This window comes from Pristis pectinata, chromosome 5 (genome assembly GCF_009764475.1).
Source record: "Pristis pectinata isolate sPriPec2 chromosome 5, sPriPec2.1.pri, whole genome shotgun sequence".
NCBI lineage: Eukaryota > Metazoa > Chordata > Chondrichthyes > Rhinopristiformes > Pristidae > Pristis > Pristis pectinata.
In genome coordinates, this window is record NC_067409.1 from 74,974,507 (window position 1) to 74,998,189 (window position 23,683).

General features: G+C 42.2%; 1 protein-coding gene across 1 annotated transcript; it reads right to left on the minus strand.

Moving 5' to 3' along the window:
* Positions 1-820: 820 nt before the first annotated feature.
* On the minus strand, positions 821-7,556 carry edn1 (endothelin 1). Its single transcript, XM_052016589.1, has 5 exons — positions 7,343-7,556; positions 6,056-6,227; positions 5,004-5,159; positions 2,624-2,755; positions 821-2,273 (listed from the first exon to the last, which is right to left on the minus strand). The coding sequence occupies exons 1-5, from the start codon at positions 7,401-7,403 to the stop codon at positions 2,123-2,125; spliced, it is 672 nt and encodes a 223-aa protein (XP_051872549.1). The 5' UTR covers positions 7,404-7,556; the 3' UTR covers positions 821-2,122.
* Positions 7,557-23,683: the final 16,127 nt, after the last annotated feature.

A 23,683-nucleotide genomic window follows, 5' to 3' on the forward strand; every position in this document is an offset into this window, starting at 1 on the left:
ACCTGTCAAAAGGTCTTTTAAATGTTGTAATTAGACCCACTTCTACCAGTTTCTCTAGGAGCTCGTTCCATACACCCACCACCCTCTGTGTGAAAAAGTTGTCCCTCAGGTCTCCTTTTAAATCTTTCCCCACTCACCTTAAACCGATGCCCTCTAGTTTCAGACGGCCCTAACCTGGGAAAAATACTGTGACCATCCACCTTATCTACACCCCTCACAGTTTTGTATACGTCTATAAGGTCACCCCTGCAGAAGCAGGTCACTTTTCACTGATATGAAGATAGGTCACTAATCAGCGATGAAGATCAGGTCAACAGTACATAATCCCAGCAGGTGAATCAATTACTGTGATTGTCAAACAAATAACCACTCATGTACTAACCTGGCATAATTGTTTTTACTTTTCATAGCAACCATCCTCATGGATAACAAAAGGACATAACTCTTAAACTGAATTGTCAATAGTGGAAAGGTAATAAGCTAGCACGCTGCACAACCCCATCTCTGTGAACCCACACATACCAATCTTGAGAAATGACAGGAAGAAAGACCTCAAAACCTATTTGGTGGAGTCATACAACCCAGAAACAGGCCCTTCGGCCCACCACATCCATGCCAACAAAGTGCCATCTATAGGAATCCCATTTACCAGCATTGGTTGATAGCATTCTATGCCTTGGCGATTCAAGAGCTCGTCTAGATACCTTTCCAATGGTGAGAGTAGCTGCCTCCACCATCTCCTCAGCCCTCTCCAATATAACATGAAGGCATGTGTTTTCATATTAAATAGAAATGTTTTATTTTCAGGTAAACTATTTTCAAAAACATAAAGTGGAGCAAAACACACATCTGTATAAAAATACATACTGGCTAATAATCACACAAGAGACCAATATGGCCTGCAAAGTACATAAGGCACTGTTTAAAATACAGTCAGTAACTAAATTTATGAATGGGTCAAAATGGTATGAGCAATAATTTTAAAATCTGTAAAGCACTGCCTCATTTTCAACAAACAGCTCTCATAGTTTGTTACTCACTTGGCTAGCATTTCAATCATACAAATGTTGCTGTCACACCTCTAGTTTATATTGGCTGTCAATATTAAATGTCTTTTTGGAGCAATCTTTATTACCTCCTTTATATTTAATCTACCACATATATATAGATATAACGTTTGTCTAGCTGTACAATTAAAAACTAACATAATAAACCACATACATCCAGACTTAAGAGCACACACACACGCACACACGCACATGCACACAATGGGCGGTGCCATCATACACATACAAAACCTATAGGCAACCACAGATATCCAGAACTTTGGTATTCTCAAATGAAATTGCCATTAAATACATATCCTCACTATCACACTCAAACATACCACTGTTATATACATGTACACTATTACAACCAACAGTCTCCCAGAATACATAAACACACCAATACCATGTGTGACATATGTTTCAGGCACCACCAAGTGTATTCATGAAGAAGTTAGTGATAACTCCAGGGCATATTTTAGTCAACAGCATTTACAAAATCTGAGGTAGATTTAAATTAAAAAATGTTATTCAGCAAGTTTCAGCATTCCATTAAAAAGTCTGTGAAATATATCAAGCTGTGCATTTGCACGTTTGCCACCTTATTTATGTGCATAAGTCTCATATGTGCCTTTAAAATGTTAATTCATTAGAATTTCTGGAGTCCACTTCCTTCCTTTATGTTAATTTTGGCTTTCTGATTGAGAGTCATTCTGTTCAATCTGCTTCAGGTCAGTTTTCAGTCAAATCTCCTTGGACTGATCTGTTGGACATGTATCAGTCTTCTTTGATAGATATAAACCTAGGCTGTAGTTTATGAATGTGAATTGCAGAACTTTATATCATAGCTTATTTTAAGTCAAGCTTGCTTCATTTTGAAAATGCCAAGCTATAGTTTCCTTTCTGCTGTTCAGTCTTTTTCTATAAGGCCAGGCTGCTGCTTGAACTCCATCAGTTTTGGCAAGCTCCTCACTGAAGTGTAAATCCCTGGTCCCTTGCCAGAACAGAATGGTAATCTGTTCTGTGGAAGCAGCCAACACGTGCTGTTTTCTTTGCCTCTGTTAACTAGCAGCCTGTCAACGTTTGCAGTCCCTGCAGTGTGTCACAGAGCCACCCATGGAAAGTGGTAAACTCTTCAGTTTATTGTGGTCTTCTTGTCTTGCTTTCCCTATTCTGTTTATCCATTTCATCGATGTAGGTAAATGCTTGCTGCTTACGGGCTTCAGCCTTAAAATGAAAGCATAAATAACATGAATACCTTGGAAATCATGCTGACAGATCTATAAGGATAGTTGCACGGGAAGTTTATTTCTTACTATTCCATACTAAATATTAGCTTTCACATTAGTTTCACTTCCGAAATAAAAGTCCACTCAAGTGCAAATATTTGAGTAAATTTGGCATAGATAGGGTGAATTCAGGTATGGGCAGCATGGATAAAAATACTAAAATCATTGCTCTATTTTTTTACTGTCATCTATATGCACTGAAGCTTTCCAGAGTTGATGTTATACAATCAGTTTTGCAATATGATAAGGTGTTTATCACAGATTGTAATAATATTCAGTGAAACTCACTGTTTTGTGATGTTAAGGAGATGTTGATAAACACACTTCAGTCCTTGGTGTGAGAAGTCCTGTTTGTTTTGGACTGTTCTATCTGACTTTGCCTCTAGATATTGCTTTTGTATAGGCGTCTTGACTTGAAACCTGCAAAGAAAATAATAAATAGTTGCAATTTAATTTTACAGCAAAATTTTCCTAAAGTTAATCTAGCATCAGCTTTATAGAACAAGAGCACAGCCCTTTAGAGAATCCTTCACAAACCTACCATGGAATGCTTACTGTGGTAGGAACTGAATCATAGGTTCAAAATTAAAAAATGACTTGGATACAATAAACAAAATTGGGTAAATTTCAAATATTCCATTTCCGCTATAGAACCTTACAATGGGCCTGTGAGGGTACATAGTAATTATTCTGATTTTCACTGAACCATCAGTAGTCCTCCTCTGATGGTTCCTCCTAGTCTTATCTAGCTAGACTTGCTATTCTCAGCACCCAACTCCAGTCTGCCCTACAGGAAGGAAGGGTTACAGACGGAAGGGCAGAAATTGATGGGCAGAAATTGATGGGCAGAAATTGATGGGCAGAAAGTAAGGAGCAGAAAGTGAGGGTCACAAAGTCAGGGACGGGAAGTAAGGGTTATAAATTGAGGGGTGGAAATTGAGGGGCAGAAATTGAAGGACAGAAAGTGAAATTAATGCAAGAGCTATGTTTGATATGGATTAGTAAAATAAACTTTCTGTGTAACTGTCCTATAAAGGCAGTTACAGATCATTCACACATGCCACTCTTTGTTTTTAGAATGTTTTGAATAATATTAAATGGGTTTTCAGGTTCTGTATGAAACACACTCAGGTTGGCTGATCCTAATACTCAATGTATCTGGTCTCTCCAGTGTCTAAAACAAAAATCAAGAATTTGCTTGGACAAGATGGATGCTGGGAATGGCTTGACTTTACTGCAATGGTGCAAGAATAGTCATTGCTGGAAGGTGTAAGTTTTATAGATCTGATTCAAGCAAAGACGGTTTACTTTGCAAAATGACAACCAAAGAAACTAGTATAAGTGACTGGTAGTGAGGTATCCTGATGGGTCCTAAATAAATGCTGACTTTATTCTCGGCTCAGCATTGGGCTGTTTCCTCTGTAAGTGAAAAATAAATGTACGTTATATGCACACAGTCAGTCAAAACTGACTGTGGATTTCAGATTGGTTTAAAACTGTGGGACCATGATTAGGTAAATGTTTGCAGTCACTTAATTTTAATTTAAAATAATAAAATCCTGTCTTCTTTAATTAAACTTTTTGTCCCAACATTGATAGTTATCTGATGGAACCTGCAACAATTTGGGAGACAGATCACTGCTGGATGGGATCAGAAGTTTCCCTGCTGCGGAAGTTCAAGGACTGATAAAAGACAAACTCTGCAGTGCCACCAATGGTAGAAGGATATACTTAGAGTACAAACAATCTTACAGGGCCAAATAATAGACTACATATGGTAAGGTTCCACTCCATGGAATATTTAAACTTTAACCCAATGTTTATTACAGACAGAATGAAGATTATTGGGTAACTTGCTATAAATGACTGAGATTGGTTTTATGTACATAATTTATCTTTAATTATCCTTTACTCACTGCATTTTGTGAACACCCTGCTTTTACTTCTGGTGGCTTATTTCTTTAAATAGACTGCTGATTGAATAATTTGACTTTGTTGCTGCACAAATAAACAGGTTACCTTGGCTCACATGCTCTGCCCCACCCCATGGGTTGTCACAGTGTTGGTATTTTTTAGTAGAAATTAAAAATGCTTCAGAAGAAAGAATGAAAGGTCATTGACCTGAAACATTAACTCTTTATGTCTCCCACAGACGAGTCTGACCTACGGAGTTTTTCCAGTGTTTTCCAATTTTAATTCAGATTGCCTGCATCCAAAGTTCTAGAGCAAGCTCAGGTAACAATTAAAGGATAACTATAATGTATTGAATGCAAGATTTTAAGCTATTATATGTTTCAATTATGGTTTATATAGGTGTAATAAATTGCAGAATGATTACTTTCACCAAACGTCGATGCAATTATGTGTGTGACATTATATAATAGCAGAAGGGCGATGTTTAACGGGGTGGAGCTTCGTGCCTTTTGGGCAGTTCCAGCAAGCATTCTTAAAAACATCTCCACCCTGCAAATATATTCTTTTAGGGAAAGTGCTCAAATCTTCAAACCCAAATGATAAACAGAACTACGATCCATCAATGGTTAAGAATTATTTCTGACGATTTTTTTTTAAAAGTCTGCAGTCTGAATGGACAGTTTCGCGTCCCTCGGGTTTCGCGCTGAGCTAAATAGGTTCATGGAGAGTTGAGTGTTCTGGCGCGGGCTCTTACCTTGCTGCCTGCTGCCCATCTTCGCAGAACTGCTGGCACACACTGTCTGCTTGGCTCCTGCACTCACATCGTGCCCTTGATGTTATCATTGCCGCCAAGTTGTTCTTTGCAGACCTCCTGGCCCGAGAACTGCCGAGTCCATAGGGAACAATCTGCCTGAAGGATAAAAAGGAAGTCAAATCGCTGTTACTAAACGCAGCTACCACTGTGGACCTGCCAAGGTGGGTCAACACCGCCCCCCCCCCCCCCCATCACTAATGGCTTACAGTTCACGCTGTTGAACAAGATAAACTTTGGTTATGCATCTAAAATCTATACAAGATTTATCCTTAGCATAGAAATATTTACTCCTAACTGTATCTTAAGTTGCAAACCCACCAACAGCACTAATGGCAAGCAAAGCTTTTCACTGTACCTCGAGGTACATGTGACAATAATAAACCAATGGCTTTTTTCAGAAAAGCTGCCAGTGAGTTTTCTTTTTAGGTGAGTGTTTAGAATGGCCACAGTCTACTGATGAATGTGGGTCTCTTCACGAGGAAGCACTCATTATAAGTTCAGGTCCTATAACTTGCCTCGCCGGGTGCCGGTCCATTTTACAGTGGCACTGGGGAATTCACAGTGAGAGCCTTTTATTTCCGAGATGTCTTCTACACCAGGGGTCACGCACACTGTCAACTCATGAATCTCTCTGATCTCACTAAAAGTAAGAGGGCGCTGGAAACGGGTTCTCCTGGGGAAGAGTGTAAGGCCAGGGTCACAACCTCAGGTAAGAGGTCGGCCATGTGGAGCTGAGGAGACATTTCTTCACCTGGAAGGATGTTTGGAATTCCACTGCCCCGGAGAGGTGTGATGTCGCTGGGGCTGAGGGTGGGGCGGTCACTGAATATATTCAAGGTTGGGGTAGATTTGGGGGAACAAATTGGATCAGAGAATTCAACAGTAGGGCGCCCTCCCGGCTAACAATGGGAGAACGTGCAGGGGAACGTTAGATCTCGGGCACTGCCTCCAGCCTAATGCCTACAAAGTGTTTCCTCCTGAGAGTTACGTACTCGGGAGTGTTGATCCAAATGATGTCCAGATGGCAGAAGTAGATGCATTCCTTATCCAGGAAAGAGGAGCAGGAACAGCGCTTGGAACGGATGAGCCGACGGGGAGGAGGTGAAGCCTGGTCAGCAGCGGAGGGGGTAGAAACAGTCACTGCACCGTCAGACAGCGGGGACCCTGAGAGACACAGACACACAGAGTTAGAGCCCAGGCAGAGGTTCTCGGGTACATTATTGATCAAACCTGCCGAAGAACAGTAATGAGTCCTGGCTCCTGGTATTTGATACAAATGTCTGTCATGACTTATTCTTGTGCGCCGATTTTATATAGAACCCAAAAGGTGATTCGGTAGGGACAGTGCGGTCCCCGGACACTGGTTATATCCCGGGACAGAGCGGTCCCCGAGCACTGGTTATATCCCGGGACAGTGCGGTCCTTGATCACTGGTTATATCCCGCGACAGTGCGGTCCCCGAGCACTGGTTATATCCCGGGTCAGTGCTGACCCGGACACTGGTCATGTCCCGGGACAGTGCGGTCGCTGGACTCCACCGATCACAAGTGTGCTAGTGGCGGGATTCACTTAAAATCAGTGTCGCTTTCGAGAAAACAAAGTCCGATCTAACCACAGTGTGCGGAGCTTTCCACTTTGCCGCGAAAGCATGCGTGTACGTGTTGCACAGAGGAACCTTCCCCCGGACCAGCCGGGGCTCAGCACACCTGCTGAGCTCCTGCACAGGGTCTCTGTCACTACACACCACCGGGATGCCCTTTGTATCTCTTCAGTTCCAACCCTACTCGCAATCTCCAGCCACCCCAGCTCGTTTCAAAGTCAGTTACTGTCAACAATCTTTGTCATCAGGTGAGCAAGATTACTGGTCCGCTTTGCCCTGGAGTTTGGAAAATCTCCGCATGGGGACACAGCAATAAATTCTGCGCTGGGTTATGGACAGGTTCCTGCACTCTCATACTGCATTAAATACTGATTTACAGGTTTTATATCTATTAAACTATTTAACACTTGAAATTGAACCTGAAGATCGCAATATAAACGTTGAGGTTAACACGATATAAAAAAATGAGAATCACCCAATCGTCAAAAAAGATATTCTGTACCTCGTTCAATCTGCGTTTAATTTAAAGATGCTTAACCTAATTGGTCGGATAATTTCCCACTGCAGTTATTTCATTTATTTTTGGTTTTGGTAATTGATTACATAAGCAGATAATTCCCTTGTCGTAGATTATATCGTGATAAACAGATTTAATAATTCAGGATTAGTTTTGACATACCTGTTGCCAAGGGCAGTCCTGACACCAATGCTAGCAGGGAAAATAACACGTTAAACTCCATGTTCAAAATTAAATCAGGATCTTCCAAGTAGGCAGTTTTCCTCGTCCTTTTCTTCTGGATTTGAAAGGATACTCCTCTGCAGTTCAAGTGTGAATGCGCAGAGCTGTGAGTTGAGTAGGTTATCAGTCCCAAGTGCAGTTTAGAAGAGCTGTGTGTTTTACATCGGTCACGCTGCGCTCTGCACTGCCACACAGCAGAACACTCCTTTTATATACTCCGTCCTCGCCTGTAAACAGCTCAATGTGCTTTTATCCCAAGACAATGTTATTAGTCACCCAAAGGAACTGCAGGCTCAGATAAGCAGCACGCTGCCTGCAAAATAAACCCCTCCACAGACTGGGCGAGGCCAACGTACAATTCAACACACTTTTCCCTTGCCCTCTGTGTGTGCTCTTCCAGCGGGGACTCCGCTGAGCGAGGCGGCACACGCGCTTCGGCCAAGGTCCAGCAACCAATCAAAAACTTTCGCTCACGAATGTGCTGGTGTTTGTAAACTCAGAGGGCAGTTGGACAACCTGTGCACCTTAAGACCTTACTGCCTCTCGGCACTGGCGTGGGACACAACTGATCTTTCCCCAATCAACTAGTAGACAATGTCCCGATCCCAATGTCCAGAAATTCAAAAGGTTGACAAACTATCATAAAAGATTGCAGCTTTGAAACATTTTTTAAACAATGTAGGAAGATTTGACAAACTGTTTGTCAAAACGGATTGCTTTGAAATTTGAAAACAAAGGTAGGAAGAGTTGTTTATAATTCGGGGGAGCAACCTCACTTGTGGAATTAAGATCCTTAAGATCCCAGGGAGCCGAATCATTGAATAAATTCAAGGCTGAGACAGGTGCTGGTCCAGGGGTTACAGATCAAGTATTGAGGGTAAAAAGAATCAGGCCAGTCACCATCTCATTGAATGGGGTTGGGGCTAGGGGCCAAATTGCCTGCTCTTGATCCCATTTCTATTATCTTATGTTCTTAAACTCGATGTGGCAGTCAGGGGAATACTATTGAACTCCACCAGTGACATTTGACCTTTCCCAATAGTTGACGATCTAATCCTACAACCCTACTAATCCTTACAGAGCCCCTGGCGTGTCTCACTTCAACAGCAGATTTGGTGATTCTGATTTTATGTGACTTTGATTCTACAAACCACTGCATCTGAGACCACAGGACAGAGGGTGGGGGTGAGGAGGGCAACGTTGGACGTGGAAAGTTCTGCATCCTGCATTGATTGAGTAAGCAGGAGGAGGTGCGATTGAATGTCAGGAATTAGCCAAACTTCGCTCCTGTCTTTTCGTATTAGATTGATCAAGGGAAAGCCGTGTCACCGCAGAAGCAGTACGGCCACTGATTTACATGTAAGTCGTGGCCCCAAAGCGGAGTTAAACAAAGAAGACATCAGGACAAGCAGAGGAAGTCCCAGCAGCGTTTTATCGCCGGAGAGAACTGTTTAGGGAGGCTACTTTATTAAATAATCTCACCAGCTGCAATCAAATTATGGCGCTGAGTGTAGGTTGTGCTCCTGTTGAAAGCTGCACATGATTCATTGTGTTCTGCGTGGCCAGGCGTTAGCGTCACCGTGTTGAAGAACACGGTGTTTGCTTGTGTCTATTTTGTCAACAGGACTTACAGCTTCCATCTGACCCGTGGCCTCGTGCGGAGCCCTGTGCTGTCTATTTAAGAAGACACATGGGCTGGGACTCACCTGGCTTGTTCCCAGCTACGTCAAGAAACGAGGATAAGAACAAGAGGGTCCTGTGGAATGAAGGATTGCGACAAACACGCCTATTGAGCTGATTACATTTTTTAAAACAAACAGTTTTCGGCGGTCTATTCCCGGTTCGCGTTCTTTCATCCAAGTCCACAGTGACTGGGTTGCCTTAATTCAGCACGTTTGAAATTCTGCCCTTTTTTTAACCATAAAGGTAACCAAACACAGACTTTAAACAACAGTCAGAAATCATTCTCCGAATTTGGCTTCGACTGTGTATGGAAACGGTTTTTCTATCAGGTTGTCTGTTCTTTAGTTCCATTTACATTTATTTTAGAAAAACTAATAAAGATCTACTTCTGGACTGTTCAAATTTTACATCGGGATTCCGAAAACTGGATCGTTCCAACCGGTGCAGTAAAGTTACTAGAAATAAAATGAAACATGAATGATATTTTAAATAATAAAAAAGGGAGACTTGGCATTCTCGTCTGAATGAGTGTTTAAGCAGAAATCAGCTGGTTTAACTCCAATAATCTCCTTTGTCTGGAAAAGTACTGCAGATCAGAAGCGAACCTCCCTAGCCTCTCTTCATTCATCCACCTCAGATAGTTCCCAAGGCGAGTTGTCCACCAGAGTCCCAGCCCTTCAAAAAATATCCCATCCATGGCTCAGCAATTTCCCGATTATTTTTATGCAATTTTCGTCAGCCATCCCAAGCAACATGCTCCCCTGGAAGGGTGCGAAAAGATTGTCGTTTGAACGCTAGATGTCATCACACAACAAGACGACGTCTTGAGCGTATGAGAGGGTTTGTGGAGGTGCACTTCATCTTGAGCCGTGACCAGCGATGCCAACATGAAACTCCACAACTTCTGCCAAGCGTTCTTATGTCCAAACTATTTTAGAGAGGACAGACCTTTCTGCCCACCACGTCCATGCTCACCATCTGTACTTATCGCATGTGCCAACACTCGGTCCGTAGCCAACCACACCTTGGCAATTCAAGTGCTTGTCTCGATGCTTCTCAGATGTTGTGAGAGACCTGCCTCCACCGCCCACTCATGAAATGCGTTCCAGATTGCAGCCACCCTCTCGGTGAAAATGCTCTTCCTCAGGTTCCCCTCTGAGTCTTTTACTCCTCACCTTAAACCCGTGCCTCTAGCATTAGACACGTATGTCATGGGGAAGAATATATTACTATCTCCCCGATCTGTGCCCCTCATACTTTGGTGTACCTCTCTCAGCCACCTCTACTCCAAGAACAAACAAACCCAGCCTATCCAGTCTCTCTTATTTGAACACTCCATCCCAGGCAACACCCTGGTGAATCTCCTCTGCACCTCCTCAAGTCCTTCCTATAGTGTGATGACCGGAACTGCACCCAGTACTCCAGCAGTTGCCCAACCAATGCTTTATAAGGTTGTACTAAGACCTCCCTGCTCTTATGTTCTATGCCTGTAGCAGATATTGTAGGGAGATTGGGATAGCTTTACTGAACACCTTGAAAAATTACAGTTAATCAGGGAAGACCAGTATCGCTTTGGAACTGGTAGGTCAACCCCAAGGAAACTGACTGAATTTTGAAGAGGTGGTTAAAGTAATGGTGGAGGGTAAAACTTTGGTCATCATCTGGGTGGACTTGAAAAGGCAACTGCTTATAAGAGATGTTAGCCAAATCAAATCAAATCAAAGACAATCAAACTGATATGTCTTGGAAATGGCTGAAGAGAGAGTAAGAAATAGTAAGCTGCCATTCAGATTGGAAGGGTATGGCTACCGTCAGTTCTTTGAACTTATTTTTTGCCCTCAGTTGCAGAGTGTCCAAGTGTAAGAGCACCATGACATTGGGGGTGAGGGGAATGTGTGATAGATGGAGGTTCTCATGATGTATCATGATGCACTATGTTAGTAGAATCAAAGAAATGCTCCAACTCAGAGGAGGCCATTCAGCCCATTCTCCATGCTGGTCACAAAAGAACTGCCCAGACTCATCCCACCTTGCAGTACCAGGTGTGAAGCACTGCGGGTCACTGCTCTCCAAGTACTGTGTCCGTCCACCTGCTTTTTAAACATGATGAGGGCTCCTGCCTCAAATGCCCTTTCATGCAGTGAGTTAATCTGATGACAGGGTTGACTGGGTCCAGCTCCACTCACATTGCTATGCTCATCGTGTCAGTGAAAGATGTCCAGGCACTCAACGTCTTGCCAATGAGATCGTTTGAGGTGGTCATTCTGATATTTTCATACTGATGTAATTAAGTGGCTCACTCAGAGTGCTGTTTTCTTGTTTTATGATTTATTCTGAAGAGCAAAGGGTTCTGATAGATTACGTCATCTTCCACACCCACTCTCTGGGGACACCATTGAATGGTTCACCTGAGTACTGTGGCTACAAGAGGAAGTCAGAGGCTCGGTGTTCTGCAAGGATTGTCTCACCTCCTGACCCTCATCCACTATGCATAAGAATACTCTTCATTTGCTTTGATGACTGTTGCCTCAACAACATCCCACAATGCTCTTTGACCTGCAGAACAAGACAACTCGATTTTCTTAGCATTATATTGCAGACAAATTAGGATTGGTTAACTGACCACCTTGAAAATGTTCTGTTGATTAGAGAAACGTTGCATGGCACCCTCTCCAATACCTTTCACCATCTGGGGCAAAACTGTCCATGGGATGGAGTCATATCTCTGACACAGGAAGATAGCTTGGAAGTCATCTCAGTCAGTCATCTCAGTCCCAGGGTTAGGGTTAGGGTCCCTAACCCAGGACATCACTGCAGGTGCTCCTCAGGAAAATGTCTTGGTCCCAACAATCTTCAGCTGCTTCATCTATGTCCTTCTTTCCATCACAAAATCAGAAGTGGGGATGTTTCCTGATGATGCCCCATTATAGGAAGGATGTGGAGGCTTTGGAGAGGGTGCAGGAAAGGTTCACCAGGATGCTGCCTGGATTAGAGGGCAGGTGCTATAAGGAGAGGTTGGACAAACTAGGGTTGTTTTCTCTGGAGCGGTGGAGGCTGAGGGGAGACCTGATAGAAGTTTATAAGATTATGACAGGCATAGGTAGAGTAGACAGCTGGTATCATTTTTCCAGGGTCAAAATGCTTGATACCTGAGGGCATGCACTTAATGTGAGAGGGGGTAATTTCAAAGGAGATGTGCAGGGCAAGTTTTCTACACAGGGTGGTGGGTGCCTGGAAAGCACTGCCAGGGGTGGTGGTGGAGGCAAATGCGATAGAGGCATTTAAGAGGCTCTTAGATAGGCACATGAATGTGCAGAGAATGGAGGGATATGGACACTGTGTAGGCAGAAGGGATTAGTTTAGTTAGACATGTAATTACTAGTTTAATTAGCTTGGCACAACATTATAGGCCGAAGGGCCTGTTGCTGTGCTGTACTGTTCTACGTTCTATGTTCTATGACTGCACAATGTTCAATTCCAGTTGCAAGTCCTCAACATATATGACCCAGAACTTAGTTATACCAGCCCTATGGCTACAAGAGGAAGTCAAAGGCTGGGTGCTCCGCAGGGAGTGAATCTGCATGCAGCTTGTTCTAGACAACATTCAGACACGGGCTCATAAGTGGCGGGTGACACTTGTAATATAGAAGTGTCAGGCAGTGACCATCTCAACAAGAGAAAAGGATGGAGAGAACAAGAGGAAATCCTGTGACAGGATGGAGACCAAAGTTGCCCAGGTGACACAGTGCTTTCAGAGTTGATAGGTAAATGAAGGCAGTGAGAGAGAGAATAAAAAAAACAAAAGAACATGCTGAGACTGTGAAAGGCTATTGATTTCAATCATCAAAATAAAATGTGGAATAAATTTCCACATAAAACAGTGAGGCCACATTTTTAAAAATGATGAAACACACAGGGGATCCTTCATTGTGGCCGATGGCTTCCCTCCACTCTGGTTATCCTGTGATCTGGGGGCCGGCTGTGCGCAAATTTTTTACTGGGTTATTTATACACTTTGTAATGTAATTTAGGATGTGAAGTGCTTTCAAATCCTCTCTAGGAAAGCAAGTTCTTCTGCAAATGCATCTGACTAAACACGCTGAAAGGGAAGGAGGATTAAAAAGGTCAAATAGGAATGCTTGACTCAAAGATTTATTATTGTGATAAAGAGACAGAGGGCGATCTATGTGGTGAGAACATCAAGCTGATTAAAGCATTCAACGTTACCTTGCCTTTTAATCAGTTCTTTGTCTCCCATTCAACAGAGTGCCTACTCATTCATAAATTACAGCCACATTATTCCCACTTGAGGCAAGAATCTACATACAATTAGCAATTCATACCATTAGGGAAAGAAACCTGTGCAGTAGCTGAGAAACTGAGAAAAACCTGGGATGTTACATTGCTCCCACGATGGCATTCCTACGCAACTGATTGCAGTTATACGCAAATGAATCCTGCCACGTTCCTGCTGAGCCCTGAGGAATCAGGACAGGGGGGATGTGGAGCGAATGCACCTCTTGTGGGAGAAGCTACCACAAAGGGCCACAGTTTAAGAATAAGAGGTAGCCTCTTGCACCAGAGAAGAGGAAGATTATATTTTCCAAGAGTTGAGTCTTTGGAACTCTCTTCCTCAAAGAGCAGTAGAAGTAGAGACTTTGAATATTTTTAAGGCAGAGGTAGATCGATTCTTGATAAGCAATGAGGTGAGAGATTACTAGGGATAGTTGGGAATGCACAACTCTGGTTATAATCAGATTAGTTCTCAATCTATTAAATGGTGAAGCAAGCTATCTTTACTTTTAATTCTTATGCTAATATGTTCAATTAAATGGATAATTTTTTTCTGAGCTTTATTTTGAAAGCTGGAGGGAATTTCATTTCATTTTTGATTACCTTACCACAGCGATGTTAACAGCTAACACATTAACATTAAATGTTAACTATTAACAACATTAACAGGCAGGGTCTGCTGCTGTTAACAATGGGATCCTCCTGAGCAATGGGCTGAATCAACTTGACTGACCAGTGGCTGGTCCTGAAAGAAATTTCTGGTCATCACCTGGTTGAGTTGCATCTCACCTCACACCTCTGCCCACGAATGCCCTGATGAGGAAGTCCGAGACGGCCTGGAGGCCAGATGCTGCCACATCTAACTTCTCGGTCCACATCTGAACTAACGTTGACTCCAACGGTGAAGCACTGAGGAGAGGGGCTGGAAACTCTTCACAGGAGGTGAGCGCAGGAAAATTTCTGCGATGTTCCACTTTATTTTAATGTTAACTTATTATGACACAGAAGGAGGCCTTTTGGCCCATCACATTCATGCTAGCTCCCAACAGAGCAACCCCATCAGTCCCATTCCTTTCTCCTTAAGTCCCTGTAATTATTCTCTCCATCTGCCAATCAGCTTCCCGTTGATTCTTTCTGCCATTAAAGGATAATGTACAACATCCAATTAGCCTACCAGTATGACTTTGGGATGTGAGATCCCCTGGCAAAACTCACCTGGTCATGGGAAAAACATGAAAATTCCATACAGATAGTATCCGAGGTCTGGATTGAACCCATAACCCTGGAGCTGTGAAGCACCAACACTAACTACGGCACCATACGTTTCATTATTTGTAGTACTTTAACATGAGTTTACTTAAATTGTCCATTTTTAGTTTTAAGGGATGTTTACATTGTTTTTACTTTCTTTAATAATTTAGAACTATTTGCATAATGTTAAATGTCTGTGAGGGTATAAAGTTTGAGGCCTGCTCATTTCCTGGGGCTGGGTCTGCCTCATGGGACACTGTCCAGGTGAGGATAGTCAGCTTGTCTGGCCTTCCATATCTGAGAGAAGGAAGTCTGGTCAATGGGTTAGCTCCAGCACAATCTGGTCCAATGTTACAAGGGCACAGACTCTACCAAAAGGTTTGAGCAAGATATTGTGCAATATGTCATAACATATCTGCACATGATTACACTTCACTGACCAGAGAGGCAATTTTTTGTAATGCACGGAATTAATAGAAAGCAGAAATAAAGCTGTTTCTTAGACCATAAGACATAGGAGCAGAATTAGGCCATTCAGCCCATCAAGTCTGCTCCACCATTCGATCATGGCTGATTTATTTTTCCCTCTCAACTCCATTCTCCTACCTTCTTCCCATAACCTTTGATGCCCTTACTAATCAACAATCTATCAACCTCCACTTTAAATATACCCAATGCTAAGGTATGATTAAAATATGATGTTATGATCCGGATGCATCACGGCTTGGTATGGCAACTGCTTTGCCTGGGACTGCAAGAAATTGCAGAGAGTTGTGGACACAGCCCAGCACATCACAGAAACCAGCCTCCCATCCATGGACTCAGTCTACACTTCTTGCTGCCTCATTAAAGCAGCCAGCATAAACAAAGACCCCACCCAACCCAGACATTGTCTCTTCTCGCTCCTTCCATTGAGCAAAAGATAAGATAAGATGAGATGAGATATCTTTAGTAGTCACATGTAGATCAAAACACACAGTGAAATGCATCTTCTGCAGAGAGTGCTCTGGGGGCAGCCCGCAAGTGCCGCCACGCTTCTGGCACCAACATAGTATGCCCACAACTTCCTAACCCGTGCGTCTTTGGAATGTGGGAGGAAACCGGAGCACCTGGAGGAAACCCACGTAGACACAGGGAGAACATACAAACTCCTCACAGACAGTGGCCAGCACAAAAGACTAAAAACACACACCACCAGGCTCAAGGACAGCTTCTATTCCACTGTTATAAGACTATTGAATGGTTCCCTTGGACGATAAAATGGACTCTTGACCTCACAGTCTACCTCATTGTGACCTTGCACCTTATTGTCTGCCTGGACTGCTCTTTCTCTGTAACTGTAACACTTTATTCTGCATTCTGTTATTGTTTTCCCTTGTACTACCTCAATGCACTGTTGTTATGAAGTGATCTGTGTGGATGGCATGCAAAACAAAGTTTTTCACTGTACCTCTGTACATGTGACAAAATAAACCAATTTAACAATTTAAAAATTTAACAATGCTTCCTAAATTGGCAGAATAAGTACCTGAAGCTAAGAAGGGAGCCAGGAGATATAGTCTTCATTTGGTTTTCAGCATGAGGGTAAAGCTCTTGAGGCCAGTATTTATTGCCTATCCTATCTTGAAGAGGCGATGATGAGCCTCATTATTGAACTGTTAACAGTTCTTCCAGTGAAGGTTATCCCACAGTGTTGTGGGAGACAGTCCCAGGGTTTAGACCCAACATTAATAAAGGACCTACAATAAATCTCTAAATCAGGATGGTGTGGATGACTTGGGTGGGAACCTGCAGGCAGTGGTTTGTCCCTGTGTCTGCACTCCTTGTCCTTCCTGGTGGTGGTAGCTGCAAGTTTAGGAGGTGCTGTTGAAGCTGCTTTCGTGTGAAACTACAGCTCATTTTGTGGACAGAGTTGTAGAGTCAAGAGTCATAGAGAGTCCAAGTCACACAGCATGGAAACCGGCCCTTTTGTCCACTGATTCCTCTCTATACTATTCTCAGTTCCAAGCACTCAGCCCATAGCCTTCTCTGCTTTCAGACACTCAAATCAATACTTCTTAAATGTTGTGAGAGCACCAGCCTCCACCACTCTCTCAGACACTGTGTTCCAGATCTCAGGCGACCTTATGGTCGAAAAAAAAATTCCTCAAATCCTCTCCATATCTTCTACTCCTTACCTTAAACTATGTCCTCCAGTTATAATCACCTTGAACTGCTTCATTTGCTGGAGGAGTTGCAATGAGAATTGAACACTGCCACCATCAGCAAACAAACCCACTTCTGTCTAAAATTAAAGGCAATTTAATTAGATATTAGATATTTATTTATTAGTCACATGCACATCGAGACACAAAGTGAAGTACATCTTTTTGCGTTACTGAGAATGTGCTGGGGGCAGCCCGTAAATGTTGCCACGCTTCTGGCACCAACATAGCATGCCCACAGCTCCTAACCTGTACGTCTTTGGAACGTGAGACGAAACCGGAGCACCCGGAGGAAACCCACGCAGACACAATAGCAGATACAGCAATGAGTGCAAAGACAAAAGGGAGTGGTGCACACTGAGGTAGTGCAAAAAGAAATGCTGAAGTGACAATAGCGGAAGGGGTAGGATTAATGGTTCGAGAACGTGGCAGCATCACCGGGAAGAGGATGTGAAAGAGGTGATTGGTTTAGAAGTCTGATAGCAGAAACTGTCCTTAAGACTGGCCGTCCGGGCTTTCAAACTCCTGTATCTTCTCCCAGAAGGTAGAAGAGAGTAAAGGGAATAGCCAGGGTGGCAGGCATCCCTGACGATCCTGTTAGTTGAGGGAAGACAGTAGATGGTAGTCAGGAAGATGTGGTTGACCTGATGCAGTAAGTTCAGAAATAATATCGAAACCCAAGCCCACTTCCTCCCATCCATATACTACAGTGTCACCACCTCTAGTGACCTGTTCTTCCCATGGGACGGGATGTACCCAGGGATTGTGCTGAAACATCAGACATATGTCAGTTTAGTGCGATTCTATGAGGACAACTCTTGTCAGGATTATTACCAGTCTATGAGATATCTCTTCCAATTTAGCCAACAGTCCCCTTATGTCTGTGAGGAAGACTTTTGCATGGTAGACCAGGGTGGGGATGTCTAGGCCATATCCGCCTGCAGCACCAGACTGAAGCTGGTCTGGTTTATTCTGTTCTATTTTCATTTCACTCAAGTGAACAAGGAGTTTATGTCACCATTCTGAAGACAGATGATGTTTTTGTTTCAAAAAGTAAATTGCAAGACATCGATATCAGTGCAATCAAAAGAAAGGTAGGATCAAATTAATAAATACGGCCAATAAATGTGCAGTTCTTTATGCATTTTGTAATAACTTATTGTCTCATTAAAGACGGCTGTCTATTACATTGTAAGTCTGAGTTAAGTTTCCCCAGAATAAATGTTTGCACAAACCCATTATCAGTCAAATAATTATCTACAAAACTTTGATTCTTGTTTGAAAATGCATGCAAAAACCCAAAAACAAATATCTGGGTCTTTGACTTCACTGGCGGCTCACTTGAAGATCAAGTTGGCAGAAGTTCAGCAGACTAAGTAATTGATTGAGAAGGATTTATTGTTTATTCAAATACATGAACTGATGAGTCAGATAAACCACAACCCCTCTATTCAATTGTTATTTACTATTTTAGTAAAATGACAGAGATTGGAGTTCAAGGGCAAATAGGGATGGGCAAGAAATGCTGGTCCAGTCAGCAACACCCACATCCCTTGAACAAATAAAAAATTCAAGTGTTTTTCATCTTTCCATCACTGCACCTAACCTATAAACTTGTTGAATGTCAAAAGAAATCTTTCTCTGCACATGTTACCTAATATCAGAATCAGAATCAGATTTATTTTCACTGACTTATATGACATGAAATATAGATAATTATAGTTGGGTTGTGCACCAACTGTTATACTTGTTTGCATAAGATATATAAGATATTCTGTTTCTTAATTATATCCCTCCTTTGAAGGCACTTGACTCACTTTTGAACATTGTCTCTGCTGTAGTCGCTTGCAGTTATGACAATGGACATTTTGCCATTTGATTATTAGAACCGCATATGTACTCATGAATAATTTGTGAAAAAGGGAAAGTGAGAAAACATTTTTAAACTGTCTATATTTACCTTTCTCTCTCCATATTCTCTTGCTCTTTGCTAACAGCTGAGCAAATGTTCCTCATTTTCTGTGTCTATGGTTGCTTGAAACATGCCACAACCCGAATTTCTGCCAGTTCTAGTGAAAGAATATCAACCCTGTAATGTTAACTCTGTTTTGCTCTCCATAAATACCGCCTGCTTGCTTCTTTGGTGGGGAATGTATTCCATGGAGCAGTATCCAAGGTTGGTGGAACATTTGTCAGGTGATGGGATTTGAACAAGTACACAATGACCTTGACTCTGTGTGTGTGTGTGTGTGTGTGTGTGTGTGTGTGTGTGTGTGTGTGTGTGTGTGTGTGTGTGTGTGTGTGTGTGTGCATGCGCGTGCATGTGTGGCTGTGTGCGTCAGCTCACTTAGTGCCTTGCATTAGAACATTGAACAGTACAACACAGGAACAGGCCTTTCAGCCTACGATGTCTGCGTTGAACACCATACCAAATTAAACTAAATCTCCTCTGCCTGTATACGATCCATATCCTTCCATCCCTTGCATATTCCTGTGTGTCTATCTAACAGCCCCTTAAATGCCACTATTGTATCTTCCTCCATTACCAGCCCTGGCAACCTGTTCCAGGCACTCACCACTCTCTATGTAAAATACTTCCCCCACACATCTCCTTTTAACTTTCCCCCCTCACCTTAAATGCATGTCCTCTAGCACTTGATGTTTCTGCCCTGGGAAAAAGCTCCCAGGGTAAAATTAAACTCCTACTGCCACTTGACATTACACCTGTGGGAAGATGTGCTCTCCTGTTATTCCCACCTCAGTGACCAAGACCTCCAATACCACATCAGAAGACTGGGGTTCCGATCCTCATCTATGAATTTGCATGGCTTCCAGAAGCTTGCAGAATCTTCTAAATGACTTCCTCCACTGTCTGCAACCACAAAACTTCCCTCATTTTGACAAATGCAGGCATGTTTCCAATTCATGCCAGCCGGCTTCAATTGTTGCTAACCACAGTGGTGGAGTTAACATTGCCAGCTCACACTTTCAGGGGCATGGGTTTGATGATTCAAACCTAAATTTGAATGCTGTCTGTGTGAAGTTGGCAGGTACTCCCTGTGGCCGTGTAGGTTTCCTCCCAGTTCTCCATCTTCCTCACACATCCCAAAGACCTGCTGGTTGTTAGGCTACTTGGCCTCTGTATACCCCCCGTTAGTTTAGGTAAGTGCTGAAAAAATCAAACGGGAAATAATGCACATGAAAGAGAGAATATGTTGTAAGTATGAGGGAGAATGGTCTGCTGGGAACTAACATTGACCTATTGGCTGAATGCCCTCTTTCTGTGTTGTAATAAGTAGGTAAAGGAATACATGTCATGATTAGTTCTGAGTTTATGTTCAAGGAGGTTGCAGTGTGAGTTCTGTGTGTATCCTGCTCTGAGCTAGACGGGCACAGGTTAATCATGCATCACCATGCTAGCAGACAATTTTCTGTACTAATTACCACGCCCCCCCCCGCCCCCCCCCCCCCCCCCCCCCCATGAGGAAGACTTCGGTACCAAAGAAGAAGACAAAGGAGCTTAGGTGAAGTTAAAAACACATCACTGGGAACACAAAAAATAAATAAACAGATCAAATTAACAAGAAAGATGAATAAAAGAATAACATTAATACTCCACCACACTATCCTGACTTGAAAATATACCAACATCCCTTCACCGTCACTGGGTCAAAATCCAGGAACTCCCTCCCTAACAGCATTGTGGGTATACCCACACCTCAATGATTGCAGTGGTTCAAGAAGGCAGCTCACCACCACCTTCTCAAGGGCAATTAGGGATGTGCAATTAAAAGCCTGTGAAACTCACATCCTTTGAATAACAAAAAGGGATAAGACAACTGAAGGATGATCATCTCAATTCAGGCTCAAAAGGACATAAGACCAGGGTTATCAAGAGGATATTTCATTAGCCCAGGATGGGTGGAGAATATCTGTGAATTCTGTGAATGTTTGAATAAATGCTCCTCATCAGTTTTAGCTGAAGGAGATAATATAATGAACTCCTAGGGATCAGATCAGGAAGTTATATTAATATGATTTGGAAAGAAAGGGAGAAAATAATTAAGAACATTTATCTCCAAGAAAGCAAAGAGAAATTTTAAGCAAATCAAGGAATGTTAAAGAAATAATAGTTTCTGTAGTGTTACGTACCAGCAACAAAAGAAACACACCGAGTCATGTATAAGTGTTAGAAACTATTTTATTAATAACTACTTATGATAATAAGAAAAATAAAAATGTCAGATATTAAACATTAACCCCAAAACTAAACCCGAAGTGTGTGTGTGGCAAATTCCCAAACTCCAAGTCCAGGAATAGTTCTCAAAGTTCAGTTCAGCAAGCCATAAGGTGAACCGTTGACTGAAGAGAAAATGTAGAGAGAGAATAGAGAGAAATTACGAAATCCAAATGTTCCACGATGGAACCCATACAACACCTCAATCACTGATGATCTCCATTGCTTTGTTCCAAAGTATCTGCCACCCCAAAAGGCATTCGAGACGTGGCCACCCACACAAATACCTGTTTCCTTCTACAGGTTAACGATAAAATGGACTCCACTGGATTATTCCAAAAATCCATATGTGGATTGTAGTGACAGACACAGTTATTGTTTTTCATCCATCGATACAGAGACCAGCAGGCAGTGTCTCTCTCTTCCTCTCTCTTTTTTCTGATTGAACCAAAACGTCAGCATGTCGTTATCTCCTGTTGTTGTCGTAATGACGCCACACACACTCACACACACACTACTGTGCTATGTCTTAAAGGGACATTCACCTACTAGTAACCTAATCTGTAACAGTAGGCTTATAAATAACAAAAGGACAATTAGAAGGATGAACACCGTATGCATCCTCAAGAGAAAAGAGAGGAGATAATATGTAATTTATATATGTAATGTGTATGAGGAAAGATTGGTGTAATCACAATCTGAGTAAAATGTCACGTTGCTACCAAAGTGCCACATGGTTGTTTTCAGGAACACAAAAACTGAAGTGCACTACTATGTGTGACACATTATCGAATTTACCTTCAACCAGGAGAAATTCCAGTTGGTAATAGAATCTAGGTAACATGACTTGCTTAAACCTCCCAGTAAGCTGGCTCCAAAATTCTTCAGGCCACACTGTTAGTGTAACCCCACAGCATTGACCCACATCATGGTCATAATTTACATGAGAGAGATGGCAATATTTCCAGTCCTTTCCTACCCCTAATTACCAGCAACTCAACACTTAAGCTTCCAAGGCAAGATTTTCCCAACCCCAATCCTCACTACCCACTCCTCCCCCCCCCCTTCCAATCCCCATGCAACTATAGCTATGAAACCTCTCAATAGAGGGGATATGTTCAAATAGTAATATATGTTAAATTCATCCGGGTCAGAGTCATTTGTTTGCTCACCACAGCCTCTGTGGTGGAGACCAATATACCCCATTGGCCATGTCAGTTTCTTATTTTGGGCAGTGGATGATCCTGCAAAGTGGGATCCTGGCATAATAAGTCCCTCACCCTATCATTTATGATTCAGGTGGATCCAAGCAAGAAACTCCCAAAAAGATTTTGGAATGTCTCCCTCAGCATTCCTGCCTCTTAGTTCACTCTCCCTTAAGACACTTCCTCAAACCTGCTTTCATCAACCCGCCTACCCTAATGGAGCTCAGAGTTACATTTTGTTTGTTGAAGTTCCTGTGATTTACCTTGCGGTGTTTCATTATAAGGCTGTTTATAGATGCTGTGGTTGTTGGTGGATTTTGGCCAGAATTGCAGTGGTAGGTAGTAAAACCTCAAGGAGTTTCAGGTCTCCTGTTTCCAATAAGGAAGACAAGTTAGAATTCAATACACACATAGATTCATTCATACTCTTCAGCAGAGATCATACCAAAAGGAATTAATTGTTGGTGGTAGCACCAGTCTGAATACAAATTCATGATAATGGTAATTCTGTAATTCTAGAGCTGATTTTATGATACAAAAGTACAAAATAAATTGAGTGATCGTGACAACTTAAAGACTGCTAGCGCAAAGCGAATATTTGTTCTTCTCACTGGGGCCTAACATAAAACCAATTGTTAATCTCTTCCCTTTATTACACTGTTCCATTAGTACTTGCACAGAACTCAGGGTGTAGTGACTAAAGGAACCCTGGAGGGCTTGATCCAAGTATTTCTTCTGTTTATTTGTTTTAGGATTTTTTTGTCTGTCTTCTTTTGCCTCCTGTGTAAATAATATCATAAGACTGCAATACAATCCGCAGGGCAGGAAGAAATGCACTTGAAGTGGTTCATGCTGAACCTAAAATGAGAACTATTTTAAAGCAAGAAACATTCTTTCCAAAGGTTTAGATGCCACAGCACCAAGGAGATATTGTGATGGATGAAACCAAGAAACCTGAGGTACTTTTTATATCCTGAATCTAAGTTGTAACTTCTTACTTCTTCAACATTTAAATTAACCTGCCAAATCTCTAAAGTTTTCCCCAGCTATTTTCTTGTTTTTAATCTGACCATACTGTGCTTTTTATTCTGTTGTTTAATTCTCTGCTTCTTCCATTTCTCCTGAATCCATGTATTGTAATAGCATTTTCCAACTATTTATTTGTGGAGAATTTGTAATGCTATTATTCAATTTTATTTTTAAATATAAGTGTTATCAAAACACACTGAACATGATTAGTTACATTTACACTGCAATCAGTATAATACAATCCCAAAATGGAGACACAAGAGACTACAGACGGTGGAGTATAGAGCAATGAACAAGATGCTGGAGGAACTTAGCAGGTCAGGCAGCATCTGTGGGGGGAAATGGACAGTTGATAGTCCAGAAGAAGGGTCTCAACCTG

Excerpts from the sequence above, each read along its gene's own strand:
- edn1 (XM_052016589.1), bottom strand. The coding sequence starts at position 7,403 with ATGGAGTTTAACGTGTTATTTTCCCTGCTAGCATTGGTGTCAGGACTG. Across the intron at positions 2,756-5,003 it reads GATGGGCAGCAGGCAGCAAG|GTTTCAAGTCAAGACGCCTA; the intron begins GTAAGAGCCCGC and ends TTTTCTTTGCAG. Across the intron at positions 2,274-2,623 it reads CTCCTTAACATCACAAAACA|GCTGAAGCCCGTAAGCAGCA; the intron begins GTGAGTTTCACT and ends TTTCATTTTAAG.